Below are 20,509 nucleotides of genomic sequence, written 5' to 3'. Positions count from 1 at the left end.
AAGGGAAGTTGTTAATTACTTTTCTCAGTTGGGTATGTTCTAAATTTTTCGTGGTATAGTTTATTTAAACCCCTCTTACAGCGTGTCCCTGATTTAAGAGAAAAGCTCCGCCCGTTGTAATAACGCGGTGGTAGCCGGGTCGTGCGCCGGCGGATGACTGAGGAGCGGGCCCGTTCCTGGCCTCCTGTCCAGCTCCGCCTCCCTCCGCAGGGGAAAACTCCTCTTCACTTCCAGCCGTCGACGGATTTCCAAAGCTGCGGCCACTGTTTCAAGCTACTGGATTTGTGTTTTAAAACCGACTCCGGCTGTTCGCAGAAGCAGAATGTGAAGGTTTCTGCTGTAAAAGACGCCAGACTTTTTGTGAGAAGATGGACGCCAGTTCGTAGCTAACGGTGAGATTTTATCCCTGATTTTCCTCTTCGTCACTTTTTTTTTGGCTGCATGGGCATGAAAGCAAACACGGCACGAGACGAAGGGAAGCAGTTAATTTGCTTATCAGAAAGCGTTACATGTATCTATATCTGAATATAAACAAAGAGAAGTGTTTTGAAACGGCATTTCTCCGTTTTCGTCCAGTTTTTACTGCCTAAACTTTTGAGAACGGCGAAATCTGGGGACGCCGTGACGTAAACGATACGTCACGGCGTAGAATCCCTAAAATATGTAGACTGGTTAAAACAGACGATGTATTTTAGCATAAAGTAAGAAATGGACAGTTGATATTTCGCCTAATTAATTTTTTTTTTATTAACGTCCAAAAATCTCAACTCTAAAACTATTACACATTTTTCTTGGTATTTTCTCCCTCTCTTTAAAATGCATTTTATTTTATAAAAACGCGTGTTTTTCTTTAGATAAAATTGTTAGGTTTAACGAGTTTCGAAAGTTTTTTGATAACGTCATTTTATTTTTTATTTGATAGTAAAACAAAAGTCAGGAAAAAACTTTAAATTGGATTTTCTTAGTCTTTTTTAAAATTCTGCTTTTTGACACTTTTTCGTTTTCAAGGTTAGATTCAAGCGTGTTTTTTTTACATTTACAATAACAATTAGTAATGTTTGCTAAAACGACAAAGAACAAATTAACTCTATGAAATATAAATATTAGGGCTGAACGATATGATCTTAAAATGTTTTGCTTTCCTAAGCTGTAATATATAATAATTACCAAAACGAATCCACAAAAAGTATGTTTTTGATCAGGAGAAAATACGAATGTTTTGATGTGACATAAATTTAATTCACAAAAGTGAGTAAATGTTGGTGTGGGGACAAATATAGATTCCTAATAGTTGATAAAAATATGAAACAATGTGTTAAACTAATTCAAATGAGGCATCTTACCTAATTTTCAACAATATTTGTGTCATGAAGTCATTTATATCCAATTGTTTTTACTCTTATTTTTTGCCTGTCATATAATTTCCAGACTATAATTATATATTTGTGTTTTACAGAAACCTTCAAGCTGCAGAGTTGTCTTCGTTCTTAAAGCGGTGAGTTTATTGCTTCTTTCCTTTAATGTGGTTTCGGTGCCAAAATAAAATGAATCAAAGCGCTATGTGAACTTACTGTGTGGTCTTCACTTTAAGAAAAGAAAACGTGAATCAGCAAATATGAGAAGTTTTTCCAACAGTTCTGGAACTTGGAAAAGTTAAAGTTAGACTTGAGTGATAAATTGTTGCATTTATGTTTTTTTGTTCTCTGTATTTAATTTTAGCAGATCCCTTTGTCTTCAGTCATGGCTCGGGGTTGCATTTGTTGTGTGAAATACATGCTCTTCCTCTTCAACCTCTTCTTCTGGGTAAGTTCTTACAACTGTTAACAGTAATACGATATTTTATGATTAGGATTTTTTTTTCAGGTATTTTTTTTGTGCATTCCAGCTGGGCGGATGCGGGTTGTTGGGTGTCGGAGTTTGGCTTTCAGTTTCCCAGGGCAGCTTCGCCACCCTGTCCCCTTCCTTCCCTGCTCTCTCGGCCGCCAACCTCATCATCACACTGGGCACCGTTGTCATGGTGACGGGTTTCCTGGGCTGCCTGGGTGCCATCAAGGAGAACAAGTGTCTGCTGCTGAGTGTGAGTAGCGCTACATCAAACTGTTTTTATTATTATTTTATTTTTATTCTACTGATCAATGTGAGTTTTTATACTATACTATGTCATTTTTGTCATTTTTTTAAGTCATAGTATAGCATGCCTTATTTTTATCGTTTTTCGACATCATAGTATAGCATGCGTCATTTTTGTAGTTTCTGTACGTCATAGTTTCTGTCATTTTATCTCTTATGGTGTCGTAGGTTAGCGTGTCATTTTTGTGATTTTTTTAAGTCATAGTATAATGTGTCATTTTTGTCGTTTTTTTAAGTCATAGTATAGCATGTGTCATTTTTGTCATTTTTTTACATCATAGTACAGCATGTGTCATTTTTGTCGCTTTTTACGTCATAGTATAGCATGTGTCATTTTTGTGATTTTTTTAAGTCATAGTATAGCATGTGTCATTTTATCTCATTTTCGACATCATAATATAGCATGTCATTTTTGTCATTTTTTTCCATCATAGTATAGCATGTCATTTTTGTTGTTTTTTTAAGTCATAGTATAGAATGTGTCATTTTTGTCGCTTTTTACGTCATAGTATGACACATGCTATACTATGACTTAAAAAAATGACAAAAATCACACATGCTAACCTATGACACCATAAGAGATAAAATGACAGAAACTGACGTACAGAAACTACAAAAATGACATATGCTATACTATGACGGAAAAAAATGACAAAAATGACACATGCTATACTATGACTTAAAAAAATGACAAAAATGACACATGCTATACTATGACGTAAAAAACAACAAAAATGACACATGCTATACTATGATGTACAGAAACTACAAAAATGACACATGCTATACTATGATGTACAGAAACTACAAAAATGACACATGCTATACTATGACGTAAAAAAATGACAAAAATGACACATGCTATACTATGATGTAAAAAATGACAAAAATGACACATGCTATACTATGATTTAAAAAATGACAAAAATGATACATGCTATACTATGATGTAAAAAATGACAAAAATGACATGCTGTACTATGATGTAAAAAACGACAAAAATGACACATGCTATACTATGACGTAAAAAGCAACAAAAATGACACATGCTATGACTTAAAAATTTTGTGACATACTGACATGTGTCATTTTTGTCATTTTTTAAGTATGTCATTTTTTGGACATTTTCGACGTCATAGTATAGTATGTCATTTTTTGGACATTTTCGACGTCATAGTATAGTGTGTCATTTTTTGGACATTTTCGACGTCATAGTATAGTGTGTCATTTTTTGGACATTTTCGACGTTAGTATGTCATTTTTTTTTAGATTTTCGACGTCATAGTATAGTATGTCATTTTTTTTTAGATTTTCGATGTCATAGTATAGTATGTCATTTTTGTCATTTTTTTTACGTCATAGTATAATGTGTCATTTTTGTCATTATTTACTTAATAGTATAGCATGTCTCATTTTTGTCATTTTTTACATCATAGTATAGCATGCGTCATTTTTGTAGTTTTTGTTCATCATAGTTTCGGTCATTTTATCTCTTATGATGTCATAGGTTAGCATGTGCCATTTTTTCTTATTTTCGACATCATTTATCTCATTTTTGTCGTTTTTTCCATCATAGTATAGCATGTGTCATTTTTGTCGTTTTTTACGTCATAGTACAGCATGTGTCATTTTTGTCGTTATTTACGTCATAGTATACATGTGTCATTTTTGTCGTTTTTACATCATAGTACAGCATGTGTCATTTTTGTCATTTTTTACGTCATAGTTATAGCATGTCATTTTTGTCGTTTTTTACACCATAGTACAGCATGCGTCATTTTGTAATTTTTGTCGTTTTTTACATCGAAAATGTCCAAAAAATGACATACTTTTTGACATTATTGACGTCATAGTATAGTATGTCATTTTTGGGACATTTTCGACATCATTGTATAGTATGTCATTTTTATTTAGATTTTTGACGTCATAGTATAGCATGTCATTTTTTGGATATTTTCGACGTCATAGTATAGCATGTCATTTTTTTCACATTTTCGACGTCATAGTATAGCATGTCATTTTTTTCATATTTTCGACGTCATAGTATAGCATGTCATTTTTAGGACATTTTCGACGTCATAGTCATTTTTTTCACATTTTCGACGCCATAGTATAGCATGTCATTTTTTGGACATTTTCGACGTCAGAGTATTCTAGTATGTCAGTTTTTTTTAGATTTTCAACGTCATAATATAGCATGTCATTTTTTGGACATTTTCGACGTCATAGTATAGCATGTCATTTTTTGGACATTTTCGACGTCATAGTATAGCATGTCATTTTTGTCATATTTTCGACGTCATAGTATAGCATGTCATTTTTTTCACATTTTCGACGTCATAGTATAGCATGTCATTTTTTGGACATTTTCGACGTCATAGTATACTATGACGTATACTATGACATCATGTCATTTTTTTCACATTTTCGACGTCATAGTATATAGTATGTCATTTTTTGGACATTTTCGACGTCATAGTATAGCATGTCATTTTTTTCACGTTTTCGACGTCATAGTATATAGTATGTCATTTTTTGGACATTTTCGACGTCATAGTATAGCATGTCATTTTTTTCACGTTTTCGACGTCATAGTATAGCATTTCATTTTTTGGACATTTTCGACGTCATAGTATAGCATGTCATTTTTTTCACGTTTTCGACGTCATAGTATAGCATGTCATTTTTTGGACATTTTCGACGTCATAGTATATAGCATGTCATTTTTTGGACATTTTCGACGTCATAGTATACTATGACGTATACTATGACATCATGTCATTTTTTTCACATTTTCGACGTCATAGTATAAGTATGTCATTTTTTGGACATTTTCGACGTCATAGTATAGCATGTCATTTTTTTCATATTTTCGACGTCATAGTATAGCATGTCATTTTTGGGACATTTTCGACGTCATAGTATAGCATGTCATTTTTTGGACATTTTCAACGTCATTGTATAGTATGTCATTTTTGAGACATTTTCGACGTCATAGTATAGTATGTCATGTTTTGGACATTTTCGACGTCATACATTTTTTTTTAGATTTTCGACGTCATAGTATAGTATGTCTTTTTTTTTTAGATTTTCGACGTCATAGTATAGTATGTCATTTTTTTCACATTTTCGACGTCATAGTATAGCATGTCATTTTTTTCATATTTTCGACGTCATAGTATAGCATGTCAGTTTTGGGACATTTTCGACGTCATAGTATAGTATGTCATTTTTTGGACATTTTCGACATCATAGTATAGTGTGTCATTTTTGGGACATTTTCGACATCATAGTATAGTGTGTCATTTTTTGGACATTTTCGACGTCATAGTATAGCATGTCATTTTTTTTTAGATTTTCGACGTCATAGTATAGTGTGTCATTTTTGGGACATTTTCGACGTCATAGTATAGTATGTCATTTTTTGGACAATTTCGACGTCATAGTATAGCATGTCATTTTCTTTTAGATTTTCGACGTCATAGTATAGTATGTCATTTTTTGGACATTTTCGACGTCATAGTATAGCATGTCATTTTTTTCACATTTTCGACGTCATAGTATAGTATGTCATATTTGGGACATTTTCGACGTCATAGTATAGTATGTCATTTTTTGGACATTTTCGACGTCATATTATAGTATGTCTTTTTTTGGACATTTTTGACGTCATAGTATAGTATGTCATTTTTGGGACATTTTCGACGTCATAGTATAGCATGTCATTTTCTTTTAGATTTTCGACGTCATAGTATAGTATGTCATTTTTTTTTAGATTTTTGACGTCATAGTATAGCATGTCATTTTTTTCACATTTTCGACGTCATAGTATAGTATGTCATATTTGGGACATTTTCGACGTCATAGTATAGTATGTCATTTTTTGGACATTTTCGACATCATAGTATAGTGTGTCATTTTTGGGACATTTTCGACATCATAGTATAGTGTGTCATTTTTTGGACATTTTCGACGTCATAGTATAGCATGTCATTTTTTTTTAGATTTTCGACGTCATAGTATAGTGTGTCATTTTTGTGACATTTTCGACATCATAGTATAGTATGTCATTTTTTGGACATTTTCGACGTCATATTATAGTATGTCTTTTTTTGGACATTTTTGACGTCATAGTATAGTATGTCATTTTTGGGACATTTTCGACGTCATAGTATAGCATGTCATTTTCTTTTAGATTTTCGACGTCATAGTATAGTATGTCATTTTTTTTTAGATTTTTGACGTCATAGTATTATAGTATGTCATTTTTGGACAATTTCGACGTCATAGTATAGTGTGTCATTTTTGGGACATTTTCGACGTCATAGTATAGTATGTCATTTTTTGGACATTTTCGACATCATAGTATAGTGTGTCATTCTTTTTCACATTTTCGACGTCATAGTATAGTATGTCATATTTGGGACATACTATAATACTATGATGACTATGACGTCAAAAATCTAAAAAAAAATGACATACTATACTATGACGTCGAAAATCTAAAAAAAAATGACATGATATACTATGACGTCGAAAATGTCCAAAAAATGACATACTATACTATGACGTCGAAAATGTCCAAAAATGACATACTATAATACTATGACGTCAAAAATCTAAAAAAAAATGACATACTATACTATGACGTCGAAAATCTAAAAAAAAATGACATACTATACTATGACGTCGAAAATATGAAAAAAATGACATGCTATACTATGACGTCGAAAATATGAAAAAAATGACATGCTATACTATGATGTCAAAAATATGAAAAAAATGACATGCTATACTATGACGTCGAAAATGTGAAAAAAATGACATACTATACTATGACGTCGAAAATCTAAAAAAGAATGACACACTATACTATGACGTCGAAAATCTAAAAAATATTGACACACTATACTATGATGTCGAAAATGTCCAAAAAATGACATACTATACTATGACGTCGAAAATGTCCCAAAAATGACACACTATACTATGACGTCGAAATTGTCCAAAAAAATGACATACTATACTATGACGTCGAAAATGTCCAAAAATGACATACTATAATACTATGACGTCAAAAATCTAAAAAAAAATGACATACTATACTATGACGTCGAAAATCTAAAAAAAAATGACATGCTATACTATGACGTCGAAAATGTCCAAAAAATGACACACTATACTATGATGTCGAAAATGTCCAAAAAATGACACACTATACTATGATGTCGAAAATGTCCAAAAAATGACATACTATACTATGACGTCGAAAATGTCCCAAATATGACATACTATACTATGACGTCGAAAATGTGAAAAAAAAGACATGCTATACTATGACGTCGAAAATGTGAAAAAAATGACATGCTATACTATGACGTCGAAAATCTAAAAAAAAATGACATACTATACTATGACGTCGAAAATCTAAAAGAAAATGACATGCTATACTATGACGTCGAAAATGTCCAAAAAATGACATACTATACTATGACGTCGAAAATCTAAAAGAAAATGACATGCTATACTATGACGTCGAAATTGTCCAAAAAATGACATGCTATACTATGACGTCGAAAATGTCCCAAAAATGACATACTATAATATGACGTCGAAAATGTCCAAAAAATGACATACTATACTATGATGTCGAAAATGTCCCAAAAATGACACACTATACTATGACGTCGAAAATCTAAAAAAAAATGACATACTATACTATGACGTCGAAAATCTAAAAAAGAATGACACACTATATACTATGATGTCGAAAATGTCCAAAAAATGACATACTATACTATGACGTCGAAAATGTGAAAAAAATGACATGCTATACTATGACGTCAAAAATCTAAAAAAAAATGACATTCTATACTATGACGTCGAAAATGTCCCAAAAATGACACACTATACTATGACGTCGAAATTGTCCAAAAAAATGACATACTATACTATGACGTCGAAAATGTGAAAAAAATGACATGCTATACTATGACGTCAAAAATCTAAAAAAAAATGACATTCTATACTATGACGTCGAAAATCTAAAAAAAAATGACATGCTATACTATGACGTCGAAAATGTCCAAAAAATGACATACTATACTATGACGTCGAAATTGTCCAAAAAATGACAGGCTATACTATGACGTCGAAAATATGAAAAAAATGACATGCTATATACTATGATGTCAAAAATATGAAAAAAATGACATGCTATACTATGACGTCGAAAATGTGAAAAAAATGACATACTATACTATGACGTCGAAAATCTAAAAAAGAATGACACACTATACTATGACGTCGAAAATGTCCAAAAAAATGACATGCTATACACTATGACGTCGAAAATGTCCAAAAGATGACATGCTATACTATGACGTCGAAATTGTCCAAAAAAATGACATACTATACTATGACGTCGAAAATGTCCAAAAATAACATACTATAATACTATGACGTCAAAAATCTAAAAAAAAATGACATACTATACTCTGACGTCGAAAATCTAAAAAAAAATGACATGCTATACTATGACGTCGAAAATGTCCAAAAAATGACATACTATACTATGACGTCGAAAATCTAAAAGAAAATGACATGCTATACTATGACGTCGAAAATGTCCCAAAAATGACATACTATACTATGACGTCAAAAATGTCCAAAAAAAGACATACTATAATATGACGTCGAAAATGTCCAAAAAATGACATACTATACTATGATGTCGAAAATGTCCCAAAAATGACACACTATACTATGACGTCGAAAATCTAAAAAAAAATGACATGCTATACTATGACGTCGAAAATGTCCAAAAAATGACACACTATACTATGACGTCGAAAATCTAAAAAAAAATGACATACTATACTATGACGTCGAAAATCTAAAAAAGAATGACACACTATACTATGATGTCGAAAATGTCCAAAAAATGACATACTATACTATGACGTCGAAAATGTCCCAAAAATGACACACTATACTATGACGTCGAAATTGTCCAAAAAAATGACATACTATAGTATGACGTCGAAAATGTCCAAAAATGACATACTATAATACTATGACGTCGAAAATGTCCCAGAAATGACATACTATACTATGACGTCGAAAATGTCCAAAAAATGACACACTATACTATGACGTCGAAAATCTAAAAAAAAATGACATGCTATACTATGACGTCGAAAATATGAAAAAAATGACATGCTATACTATGACGTCGAAAATATGAAAAAAATGACATGCTATACTATGACGTCGAAAATGTGAAAAAAATGACATACTATACTATGACGTCGAAAATCTAAAAAAGAATGACACACTATACTATGACGTCGAAAATGTCCAAAAAAATGACATGCTATACACTATGACGTCGAAAATGTCCAAAAAATGACACACTATACTATGACGTCGAAAATCTAAAAAAAAATGACATGCTATACTATGACGTCGAAAATGTCCAAAAAATGACACACTATACTATGACGTCGAAAATCTAAAAAAAAATGACACACTATACTATGACGTCGAAAATCTAAAAAAGAATGACACACTAAACTATGATGTCGAAAATGTCCAAAAAATGACATACTATATTATGACGTCGAAAATGTCCCAAAAATGACATACTATACTATGACGTCGAAAATGTGAAAAAAATGACATGCTATACTATGACGTCGAAAATCTAAAAAAAAATGACATACTATACTATGACGTCGAAATTGTCCAAAAAATGACATGCTATACTATGACGTCGAAAATGTCCAAAAAATGACACACTATACTATGACGTCGAAAATCTAAAAAAAAATGACATACTATACTATGACGACGAAAATCTAAAAAGAATGACACACTATACTATGATGTCGAAAATGTCCAAAAAATGACATACTATACTATGACGTCGAAAATGTCCCAAAAATGACACACTATACTATGACGTCGAAAATCTAAAAGAAAATTACATGCTATACTATGACGTCGAAAATGTCCCAAAAATGACATACTATACTATGATGTCGAAAATGTCCCAAAAATGACACACTATACTATGACGTCGAAAATCTAAAATAAAATGACATGCTATACTATGACGTCGAAAATGTCCAAAAAATGACACACTATACTATGACGTCGAAAAACTAAAAAAAAATGACATACTATACTATGACGTCGAAAATCTAAGAAAGAATGACACACTATACTATGATGTCGAAAATGTCCAAAAAATGACATACTATACTATGACGTCGAAAATGTCCCAAAAATGACACACTATACTATGACGTCGAAATTGTCCAAAAAAATGACATACTATAGTATGACGTCGAAAATGTCCAAAAATGACATACTATAATACTATGACGTCGAAAATGTGAAAAAAATGACATACTATACTATGACGTCGAAAATCTAAAAAAAAATGACATGCTATACTATGACGTCGAAAATGTCCAAAAAATGACATACTATACTATGACGTCGAAATTGTCCAAAAAATGACATGCTATACTATGACGTCGAAAATGTGAAAAAAATGACATGCTATACTATGACGTCGAAAATGTCCAAAAAATGACATACTATACTATGACGTCGAAAATCTAAAAGAAAATGACATGCTATACTATGACGTCGAAAATGTCCAAAAAATGACATGCTATACTATGACGTCGAAAATGTCCCAAAAATGACATACTATACTATGACGTCGAAAATGTCCAAAAAATGACATACTATAATATGACGTCGAAAATGTCCAAAAAATGACACACTATACTATGACGTCGAAAATCTAAAAAAAAATGACATGCTATACTATGACGTCGAAAATGTCCAAAAAATGACACACTATACTATGACGTCGAAAATCTAAAAAAAAATGACATACTATACTATGACGTCGAAAATCTAAAAAAGAATGACACACTATACTATGATGTCGAAAATGTCCAAAAAATGACATACTATACTATGACGTCGAAAATGTCCCAAAAATGACACACTATACTATGACGTCGAAATTGTCCAAAAAAATGACATACTATACTATGACGTCGAAAATGTCCAAAAATGACATACTATAATACCATGACGTCAAAAATCTAAAAAAAAATGACATGCTATACTATGACGTCGAAAATCTAAAAAAAAAATGACATGCTATACTATGACGTCGAAAATGTCCAAAAAATGACATACTATACTATGACGTCGAAATTGTCCAAAAAAATGACATGCTATACTATGACGTCGAAAATGTCCCAAAAATGACATACTATACTATGACGTCAAAAATGTCCAAAAAATGACATACTATAATATGACGTCGAAAATGTCCAAAAAATGACATACTATGACGTCGAAAATGTCCAAAAAATGACATGCTATACTATGACGTCGAAAATGTCCCAAAAATGACATACTATACTATGACGTCAAAAATGTCCAAAAAATGACATACTATAATATGACGTCGAAAATGTCCAAAAAATGACACACTATACTATGACGTCGAAAATCTAAAAAAAAATGACATGCTATACTATGACGTCGAAAATGTCCAAAAAATGACACACTATGCTATGACGTCGAAAATCTAAAAAAGAATGACACACTATACTATGATGTCGAAAATGTCCAAAAAATGACATACTATACTATGACGTCGAAAATGTCCCAAAAATGACACACTATACTATGACGTCGAAATTGTCCAAAAAAATGACATACTATACTATGACGTCGAAAATGTCCAAAAATGACATACTATAATACCATGACGTCAAAAATCTAAAAAAAAATGACATGCTATACTATGACGTCGAAAATCTAAAAAAAAATGACATGCTATACTATGACGTCGAAAATGTCCAAAAAATGACATACTATACTATGACGTCGAAATTGTCCAAAAAATGACATGCTATACTATGACGTCGAAAATGTCCCAAAAATGACATACTATACTATGACGTCAAAAATGTCCAAAAAATGACATACTATACTATGACGTCGAAAATGTCCAAAAAATGACATACTATACTATGACGTCGAAAATGTCCAAAAAATGACAGGCTATACTATGACGTCGAAAATGTCCCAAAAATGACATACTATACTATGACGTCAAAAATGTCCAAAAAATGACATACTATAATATGACGTCGAAAATGTCCAAAAAATGACACACTATACTATGACGTCGAAAATCTAAAAAAAAATGACATACTATACTATGACGTCGAAAATGTACAAAAAAATAACATACTATAGTATGACGTCGAAAATCTAAAAAAAAAAAGACATACTATACTATGACGTCAAAAATCTAAAAAAAAATGACATACTATAGTATGACGTCGAAAATGTCCAAAAAATGACTATACTATGACGTCGAAAATGTCCCAAAAATGACACACTATACTATGACGTCGAAAATATGAAAAAAATGACATACTATACTATGACGTCGAAAATCTAAAAAAAAATGACATACTATACTATGACGTCGAAAATGTCCAAAAAATGACATACTATACTATGACGTCGAAAATGTCCAAAAAATGACATGCTATACTATGACGTCGAAAATATGAAAAAAATGACATGCTATACTATGACGTCGAAAATCTAAAAAAAAATGACATACTATACTATGACGTCGAAAATCTAAAAGAAAATGACATGCTATACTATGACGTTGAAAATGTCCAAAAAATGACATGCTATACTATGACGTCGAAAATATGAAAAAAATGACACGCTATACTATGACGTCAAAAATATGAAAAAAATGACATACTATACTATGACGTCGAAAATCTAAAAAAAAATGACATACTATACTATGACGTCGAAAATCTAAAAGAAAATGACATGCTATACTATGACGTCGAAAATGTCCAAAAAATGACACACTATACTATGACGTCGAAAAACTAAAAAAAAATGACATACTATACTATGACGTCGAAAATCTAAAAAACAATGACACACTATACTATGATGTCGAAAATGTCCAAAAAATGACATACTATACTATGACGTCGAAAATGTCCCAAAAATGACACACTATACTATGACGTCGAAATTGTCCAAAAAAATGACATACTATAGTATGACGTCGAAAATGTCCAAAAATGACATACTATAATACTATGACGTCGAAAATGTGAAAAAAATGACATACTATATTATGACGTCGAAAATCTAAAAAAAAAATGACATGCTATACTATGACGTCGAAAATGTCCAAAAAATGACATACTATACTATGACGTCGAAATTGTCCAAAAAATGACATGCTATACTATGACGTCGAAAATATGAAAAAAATGACATGCTATACTATGACGTCAAAAATGTCCAAAAAATGACATACTATAGTATGATGTCGAAAATTTCCAAAAATGACATACTATAATACTATGACGTCGAAAATGTGAAAAAAATGACATACTATACTATGACGTCGAAAATCTAAAAAAAAATGACATGCTATACTATGACGTCGAAAATGTGAAAAAAAATGACATGCTATACTATGACGTCGAAAATGTCCAAAAAATGACATACTATACTATGACGTCGAAAATCTAAAGGAAAATGACATGCTATACTATGACGTCGAAAATGTCCAAAAAATGACATGCTATACTATGACGTCGAAAATATGAAAAAAATGACACGCTATACTATGACGTCAAAAATATGAAAAAAATGACATGCTATACTATGACGTCGAAAATGTCCAAAAACATGACATGCTATACTATGACGTCGAAAATGTCCAAAAAATGACATACTATACTATGACGTCGAAAATATGAAAAAAATGACATGCTATACTATGACGTCAAAAATGTCCAAAAAATGACATACTATAGTATGATGTCGAAAATTTCCAAAAATGACATACTATAATACTATGACGTCGAAAATGTCCAAAAAATGACATACTATACTATGACGTCGAAAATCTAAAAGAAAATGACATGCTATACTATGACGTCGAAAATGTCCAAAAAATGACATGCTATACTATGACGTCGAAAATGTCCCAAAAATGACATACTATACTATGACGTCGAAAATGTCCAAAAAATGACATACTATAATATGACGTCGAAAATGTCCAAAAAATGACACACTATACTATGACGTCGAAAATCTAAAAAAAAATGACATGCTATACTATGACGTCGAAAATGCATAAAAAATGACACACTATACTATGACGTCGAAAATCTAAAAAAAAATGACATACTATACTATGACGTCGAAAATCTAAAAAAGAATGACACACTATACTATGATGTCGAAAATGTCCAAAAAATGACATACTATACTATGACGTCGAAAATGTCCCAAAAATGACACACTATACTATGACGTCGAAATTGTCCAAAAAAATGACATACTATACTATGACGTCGAAAATGTCCAAAAATGACATACTATAATACCATGACGTCAAAAATCTAAAAAAAAATGACATGCTATACTATGACGTCGAAAATCTAAAAAAAAAATGACATGCTATACTATGACGTCGAAAATGTCCAAAAAATGACATACTATACTATGACGTCGAAATTGTCCAAAAAATGACATGCTATACTATGACGTCGAAAATGTCCCAAAAATGACATACTATACTATGACGTCAAAAATGTCCAAAAAATGACATACTATAATATGACGTCGAAAATGTCCAAAAAATGACATACTATACTATGACGTCGAAAATGTCCAAAAAATGACATGCTATACTATGACGTCGAAAATGTCCCAAAAATGACATACTATCCTATGACGTCAAAAATGTCCAAAAAATGACATACTATAATATGACGTCGAAAATGTCCAAAAAATGACACACTATACTATGACGTCGAAAATCTAAAAAAAAATGACATGCTATACTATGACGTCGAAAATGTCCAAAAAATGACACACTATGCTATGACGTCGAAAATCTAAAAAAGAATGACACACTATACTATGATGTCGAAAATGTCCAAAAAATGACATACTATACTATGACGTCGAAAATGTCCCAAAAATGACACACTATACTATGACGTCGAAATTGTCCAAAAAAATGACATACTATACTATGACGTCGAAAATGTCCAAAAATGACATACTATAATACCATGACGTCAAAAATCTAAAAAAAAAATGACATACTATACTATGACGTCGAAAATCTAAAAAAAAATGACATGCTATACTATGACGTCGAAAATGTCCAAAAAATGACATACTATACTATGACGTCGAAATTGTCCAAAAAATGACATGCTATACTATGACGTCGAAAATGTCCCAAAAATGACATACTATACTATGACGTCAAAAATGTCCAAAAAATGACATACTATACTATGACGTCGAAAATGTCCAAAAAATGACATACTATACTATGACGTCGAAAATGTCCAAAAAATGACAGGCTATACTATGACGTCGAAAATGTCCCAAAAATGACATACTATACTATGACGTCAAAAATGTCCAAAAAATGACATACTATAATATGACGTCGAAAATGTCCAAAAAATGACACACTATACTATGACGTCGAAAATCTAAAAAAAAATGACATGCTATACTATGACGTCGAAAATGTCCAAAAAATGACACACTATACTATGACGTCGAAAATCTAAAAAAAAATGACATACTATACTATGACGTCGAAAATCTAAAAAAGAATGACACACTATACTATGATGTCGAAAATGTCCAAAAAATGACTATACTATGACGTCGAAAATGTCCCAAAAATGACACACTATACTATGACGTCGAAAATATGAAAAAAATGACATACTATACTATGACGTCGAAAATCTAAAAAAAAATGACATACTATACTATGACGTCGAAAATGTCCAAAAAATGACATACTATACTATGACGTCGAAATTGTCCAAAAAATGACATGCTATACTATGACGTCGAAAATATGAAAAAAATGACATGCTATACTATGACGTCGAAAATCTAAAAAAAAATGACATACTATACTATGACGTCGAAAATCTAAAAGAAAATGACATGCTATACTATGACGTCGAAAATGTCCAAAAAATGACATGCTATACTATGACGTCGAAAATATGAAAAAAATGACACGCTATACTATGACGTCAAAAATATGAAAAAAATGACATACTATACTATGACGTCGAAAATCTAAAAAAAAATGACATACTATACTATGACGTCGAAAATCTAAAAGAAAATGACATGCTATACTATGACGTCGAAAATGTCCAAAAAATGACACACTATACTATGACGTCGAAAAACTAAAAAAAAATGACATACTATACTATGACGTCGAAAATCTAAAAAACAATGACACACTATACTATGATGTCGAAAATGTCCAAAAAATGACATACTATACTATGACGTCGAAAATGTCCCAAAAATGACACACTATACTATGACGTCGAAATTGTCCAAAAAAATGACATACTATAGTATGACGTCGAAAATGTCCAAAAATGACATACTATAATACTATGACGTCGAAAATGTGAAAAAAATGACATACTATACTATGACGTCGAAAATCTAAAAAAAAATGACATGCTATACTATGACGTCGAAAATGTCCAAAAAATGACATACTATACTATGACGTCGAAATTGTCCAAAAAATGACATGCTATACTATGACGTCGAAAATATGAAAAAAATGACATGCTATACTATGACGTCAAAAATGTCCAAAAAATGACATACTATAGTATGATGTCGAAAATTTCCAAAAATGACATACTATAATACTATGACGTCGAAAATGTGAAAAAAATGACATACTATACTATGACGTCGAAAATCTAAAAAAAAATGACATGCTATACTATGACGTCGAAAATGTCCAAAAAATGACACACTATACTATGACGTCGAAATTGTCCAAAAAAATGACATACTATAGTATGACGTCGAAAATGTCCAAAAATGACATACTATAATACTATGACGTCGAAAATGTGAAAAAAATGACATACTATACTATGACGTCGAAAATCTAAAAAAAAATGACATGCTATACTATGACGTCGAAAATGTCCAAAAAATGACATACTATACTATGACGTCGAAATTGTCCAAAAAATGACATGCTATACTATGACGTCGAAAATATGAAAAAAATGACATGCTATACTATGACGTCAAAAATGTCCAAAAAATGACATACTATAGTATGATGTCGAAAATTTCCAAAAATGACATACTATAATACTATGACGTCGAAAATGTGAAAAAAATGACATACTATACTATGACGTCGAAAATCTAAAAAAAAATGACATGCTATACTATGACGTCGAAAATGTGAAAAAAATGACATGCTATACTATGACGTCGAAAATGTCCAAAAAATGACATACTATACTATGACGTCGAAAATCTAAAAGAAAATGACATGCTATACTATGACGTCGAAAATGTCCAAAAAATGACATGCTATACTATGACGTCGAAAATATGAAAAAAATGACACGCTATACTATGACGTCAAAAATATGAAAAAAATGACATGCTATACTATGACGTCGAAAATGTCCAAAAACATGACATGCTATACTATGACGTCGAAAATGTCCAAAAAATGACATACTATACTATGACGTCGAAAATATGAAAAAAATGACATGCTATACTATGACGTCAAAAATGTCCAAAAAATGACATACTATAGTATGATGTCGAAAATTTCCAAAAATGACATACTATAATACTATGACGTCGAAAATGTGAAAAAAATGACATACTATACTATGACGTCGAAAATGTGAAAAAAATGACATGCTATACTATGACGTCGAAAATGTCCAAAAAATGACATACTATACTATGACGTCGAAAATCTAAAAGAAAATGACATGCTATACTATGACGTCGAAAATGTCCAAAAAATGACATGCTATACTATGACGTCGAAAATATGAAAAAAATGACACGCTATACTATGACGTCAAAAATATGAAAAAAATGACATGCTATACTATGACGTCGAAAATGTCCAAAAACATGACATGCTATACTATGACGTCGAAAATGTCCAAAAAATGACATACTATACTATGACGTCGAAAATATGAAAAAAATGACATGCTATACTATGACGTCAAAAATGTCCAAAAAATGACATACTATAGTATGATGTCGAAAATTTCCAAAAATGACATACTATAATACTATGACGTCGAAAATGTGAAAAAAATGACATACTATACTATGACGTCGAAAATCTAAAAAAAAATGACATGCTATACTATGACGTCGAAAATGTGAAAAAAATGACATGCTATACTATGACGTCGAAAATGTCCAAAAAATGACATACTATACTATGACGTCGAAAATCTAAAAGAAAATGACATGCTATACTATGACGTCGAAAATGTCCAAAAAATGACATGCTATACTATGACGTCGAAAATGTCCCAAAAATGACATACTATACTATGACGTCAAAAATGTCCAAAAAATGACATACTATAATATGACGTCGAAAATGTCCAAAAAATGACATACTATACTATGACGTCGAAAATCTAAAAGAAAATGACATGCTATACTATGACGTCGAAAATGTCCCAAAAATGACATACTATATTATGACGTCGAAAATCTAAAAAAAAATGACATGCTATACTATGACGTCGAAAATGTCCAAAAAATGACATACTATACTATGACGTCGAAATTGTCCAAAAAATGACATGCTATACTATGACGTCGAAAATATGAAAAAAATGACATGCTATACTATGACGTCAAAAATGTCCAAAAAATGACATACTATAGTATGATGTCGAAAATTTCCAAAAATGACATACTATAATACTATGACGTCGAAAATGTGAAAAAAATGACATACTATACTATGACGTCGAAAATCTAAAAAAAAATGACATGCTATACTATGACGTCGAAAATGTGAAAAAAATGACATGCTATACTATGACGTCGAAAATGTCCAAAAAATGACATACTATACTATGACGTCGAAAATCTAAAGGAAAATGACATGCTATACTATGACGTCGAAAATATGAAAAAAATGACATGCTATACTATGACGTCGAAAATATGAAAAAAATGACACGCTATACTATGACGTCAAAAATATGAAAAAAATGACATGCTATACTATGACGTCGAAAATGTCCAAAAACATGACATGCTATACTATGACGTCGAAAATGTCCAAAAAATGACATACTATACTATGACGTCGAAAATATGAAAAAAATGACATGCTATACTATGACGTCAAAAATGTCCAAAAAATGACATACTATAGTATGATGTCGAAAATTTCCAAAAATGACATACTATAATACTATGACGTCGAAAATGTCCAAAAAATGACATACTATACTATGACGTCGAAAATCTAAAAGAAAATGACATGCTATACTATGACGTCGAAAATGTCCAAAAAATGACATGCTATACTATGACGTCGAAAATGTCCCAAAAATGACATACTATACTATGACGTCGAAAATGTCCAAAAAATGACATACTATAATATGACGTCGAAAATGTCCAAAAAATGACACACTATACTATGACGTCGAAAATCTAAAAAAAAATGACATGCTATACTATGACGTCGAAAATGCATAAAAAATGACACACTATACTATGACGTCGAAAATCTAAAAAAAAATGACATACTATACTATGACGTCGAAAATCTAAAAAAGAATGACACACTATACTATGATGTCGAAAATGTCCAAAAAATGACATACTATACTATGACGTCGAAAATGTCCCAAAAATGACACACTATACTATGACGTCGAAATTGTCCAAAAAAATGACATACTATACTATGACGTCGAAAATGTCCAAAAATGACATACTATAATACCATGACGTCAAAAATCTAAAAAAAATTGACATGCTATACTATGACGTCGAAAATCTTTTAAAAAAATGACATACTATACTATGACGTCGAAAATGTCCAAAAAATGACATACTATACTATGACGTCGAAAATGTCCAAAAAATGACATGCTATACTATGACGTCGAAAATGTCCAAAAAATGACATACTATACTATGACGTCAAAAATGTCCAAAAAATGACATACTATAATATGACGTCGAAAATGTCCAAAAAATGACATACTATACTATGACGTCGAAAATGTCCAAAAAATGACATGCTATACTATGACGTCGAAAATGTCCAAAAAATGACATACTATCCTATGACGTCAAAAATGTCCAAAAAATGACATACTATAATATGACGTCGAAAATGTCCAAAAAATGACATACTATACTATGACGTCGAAAA

At 31.2% G+C, this 20,509-nt stretch overlaps 1 protein-coding gene across 2 annotated transcripts in view; it reads left to right on the top strand.

Annotated features, from left to right (window-relative positions):
• Positions 1–184: 184 nt before the first annotated feature.
• The window catches only part of LOC116737030 (tetraspanin-9), a 26,615-nt gene continuing 6,290 nt past the window's right edge, over positions 185–20,509 (top strand). Inside the window, exons 1-4 of one of the 2 annotated variants that reach the window (XM_032589982.1) lie at positions 185–392; positions 1,457–1,495; positions 1,720–1,803; positions 1,886–2,077. In XM_032589982.1, coding sequence (XP_032445873.1) covers positions 1,741–1,803; positions 1,886–2,077 — 255 coding nt within the window. In that variant the 5' untranslated portion in view covers positions 185–392; positions 1,457–1,495; positions 1,720–1,740. The remainder of the gene's footprint in view (positions 393–1,456; positions 1,496–1,719; positions 1,804–1,885; positions 2,078–20,509) is intronic. The other variant, XM_032589981.1, reaches the window with a different exon arrangement.

This window comes from Xiphophorus hellerii, chromosome 17 (genome assembly GCF_003331165.1).
Source record: "Xiphophorus hellerii strain 12219 chromosome 17, Xiphophorus_hellerii-4.1, whole genome shotgun sequence".
In the NCBI taxonomy this organism is placed as follows: Eukaryota; Metazoa; Chordata; class Actinopteri; order Cyprinodontiformes; family Poeciliidae; genus Xiphophorus; species Xiphophorus hellerii.
Note: the sequence above shows the minus strand (reverse complement) of the source record. Positions and strands in the feature narration are given on the sequence as shown.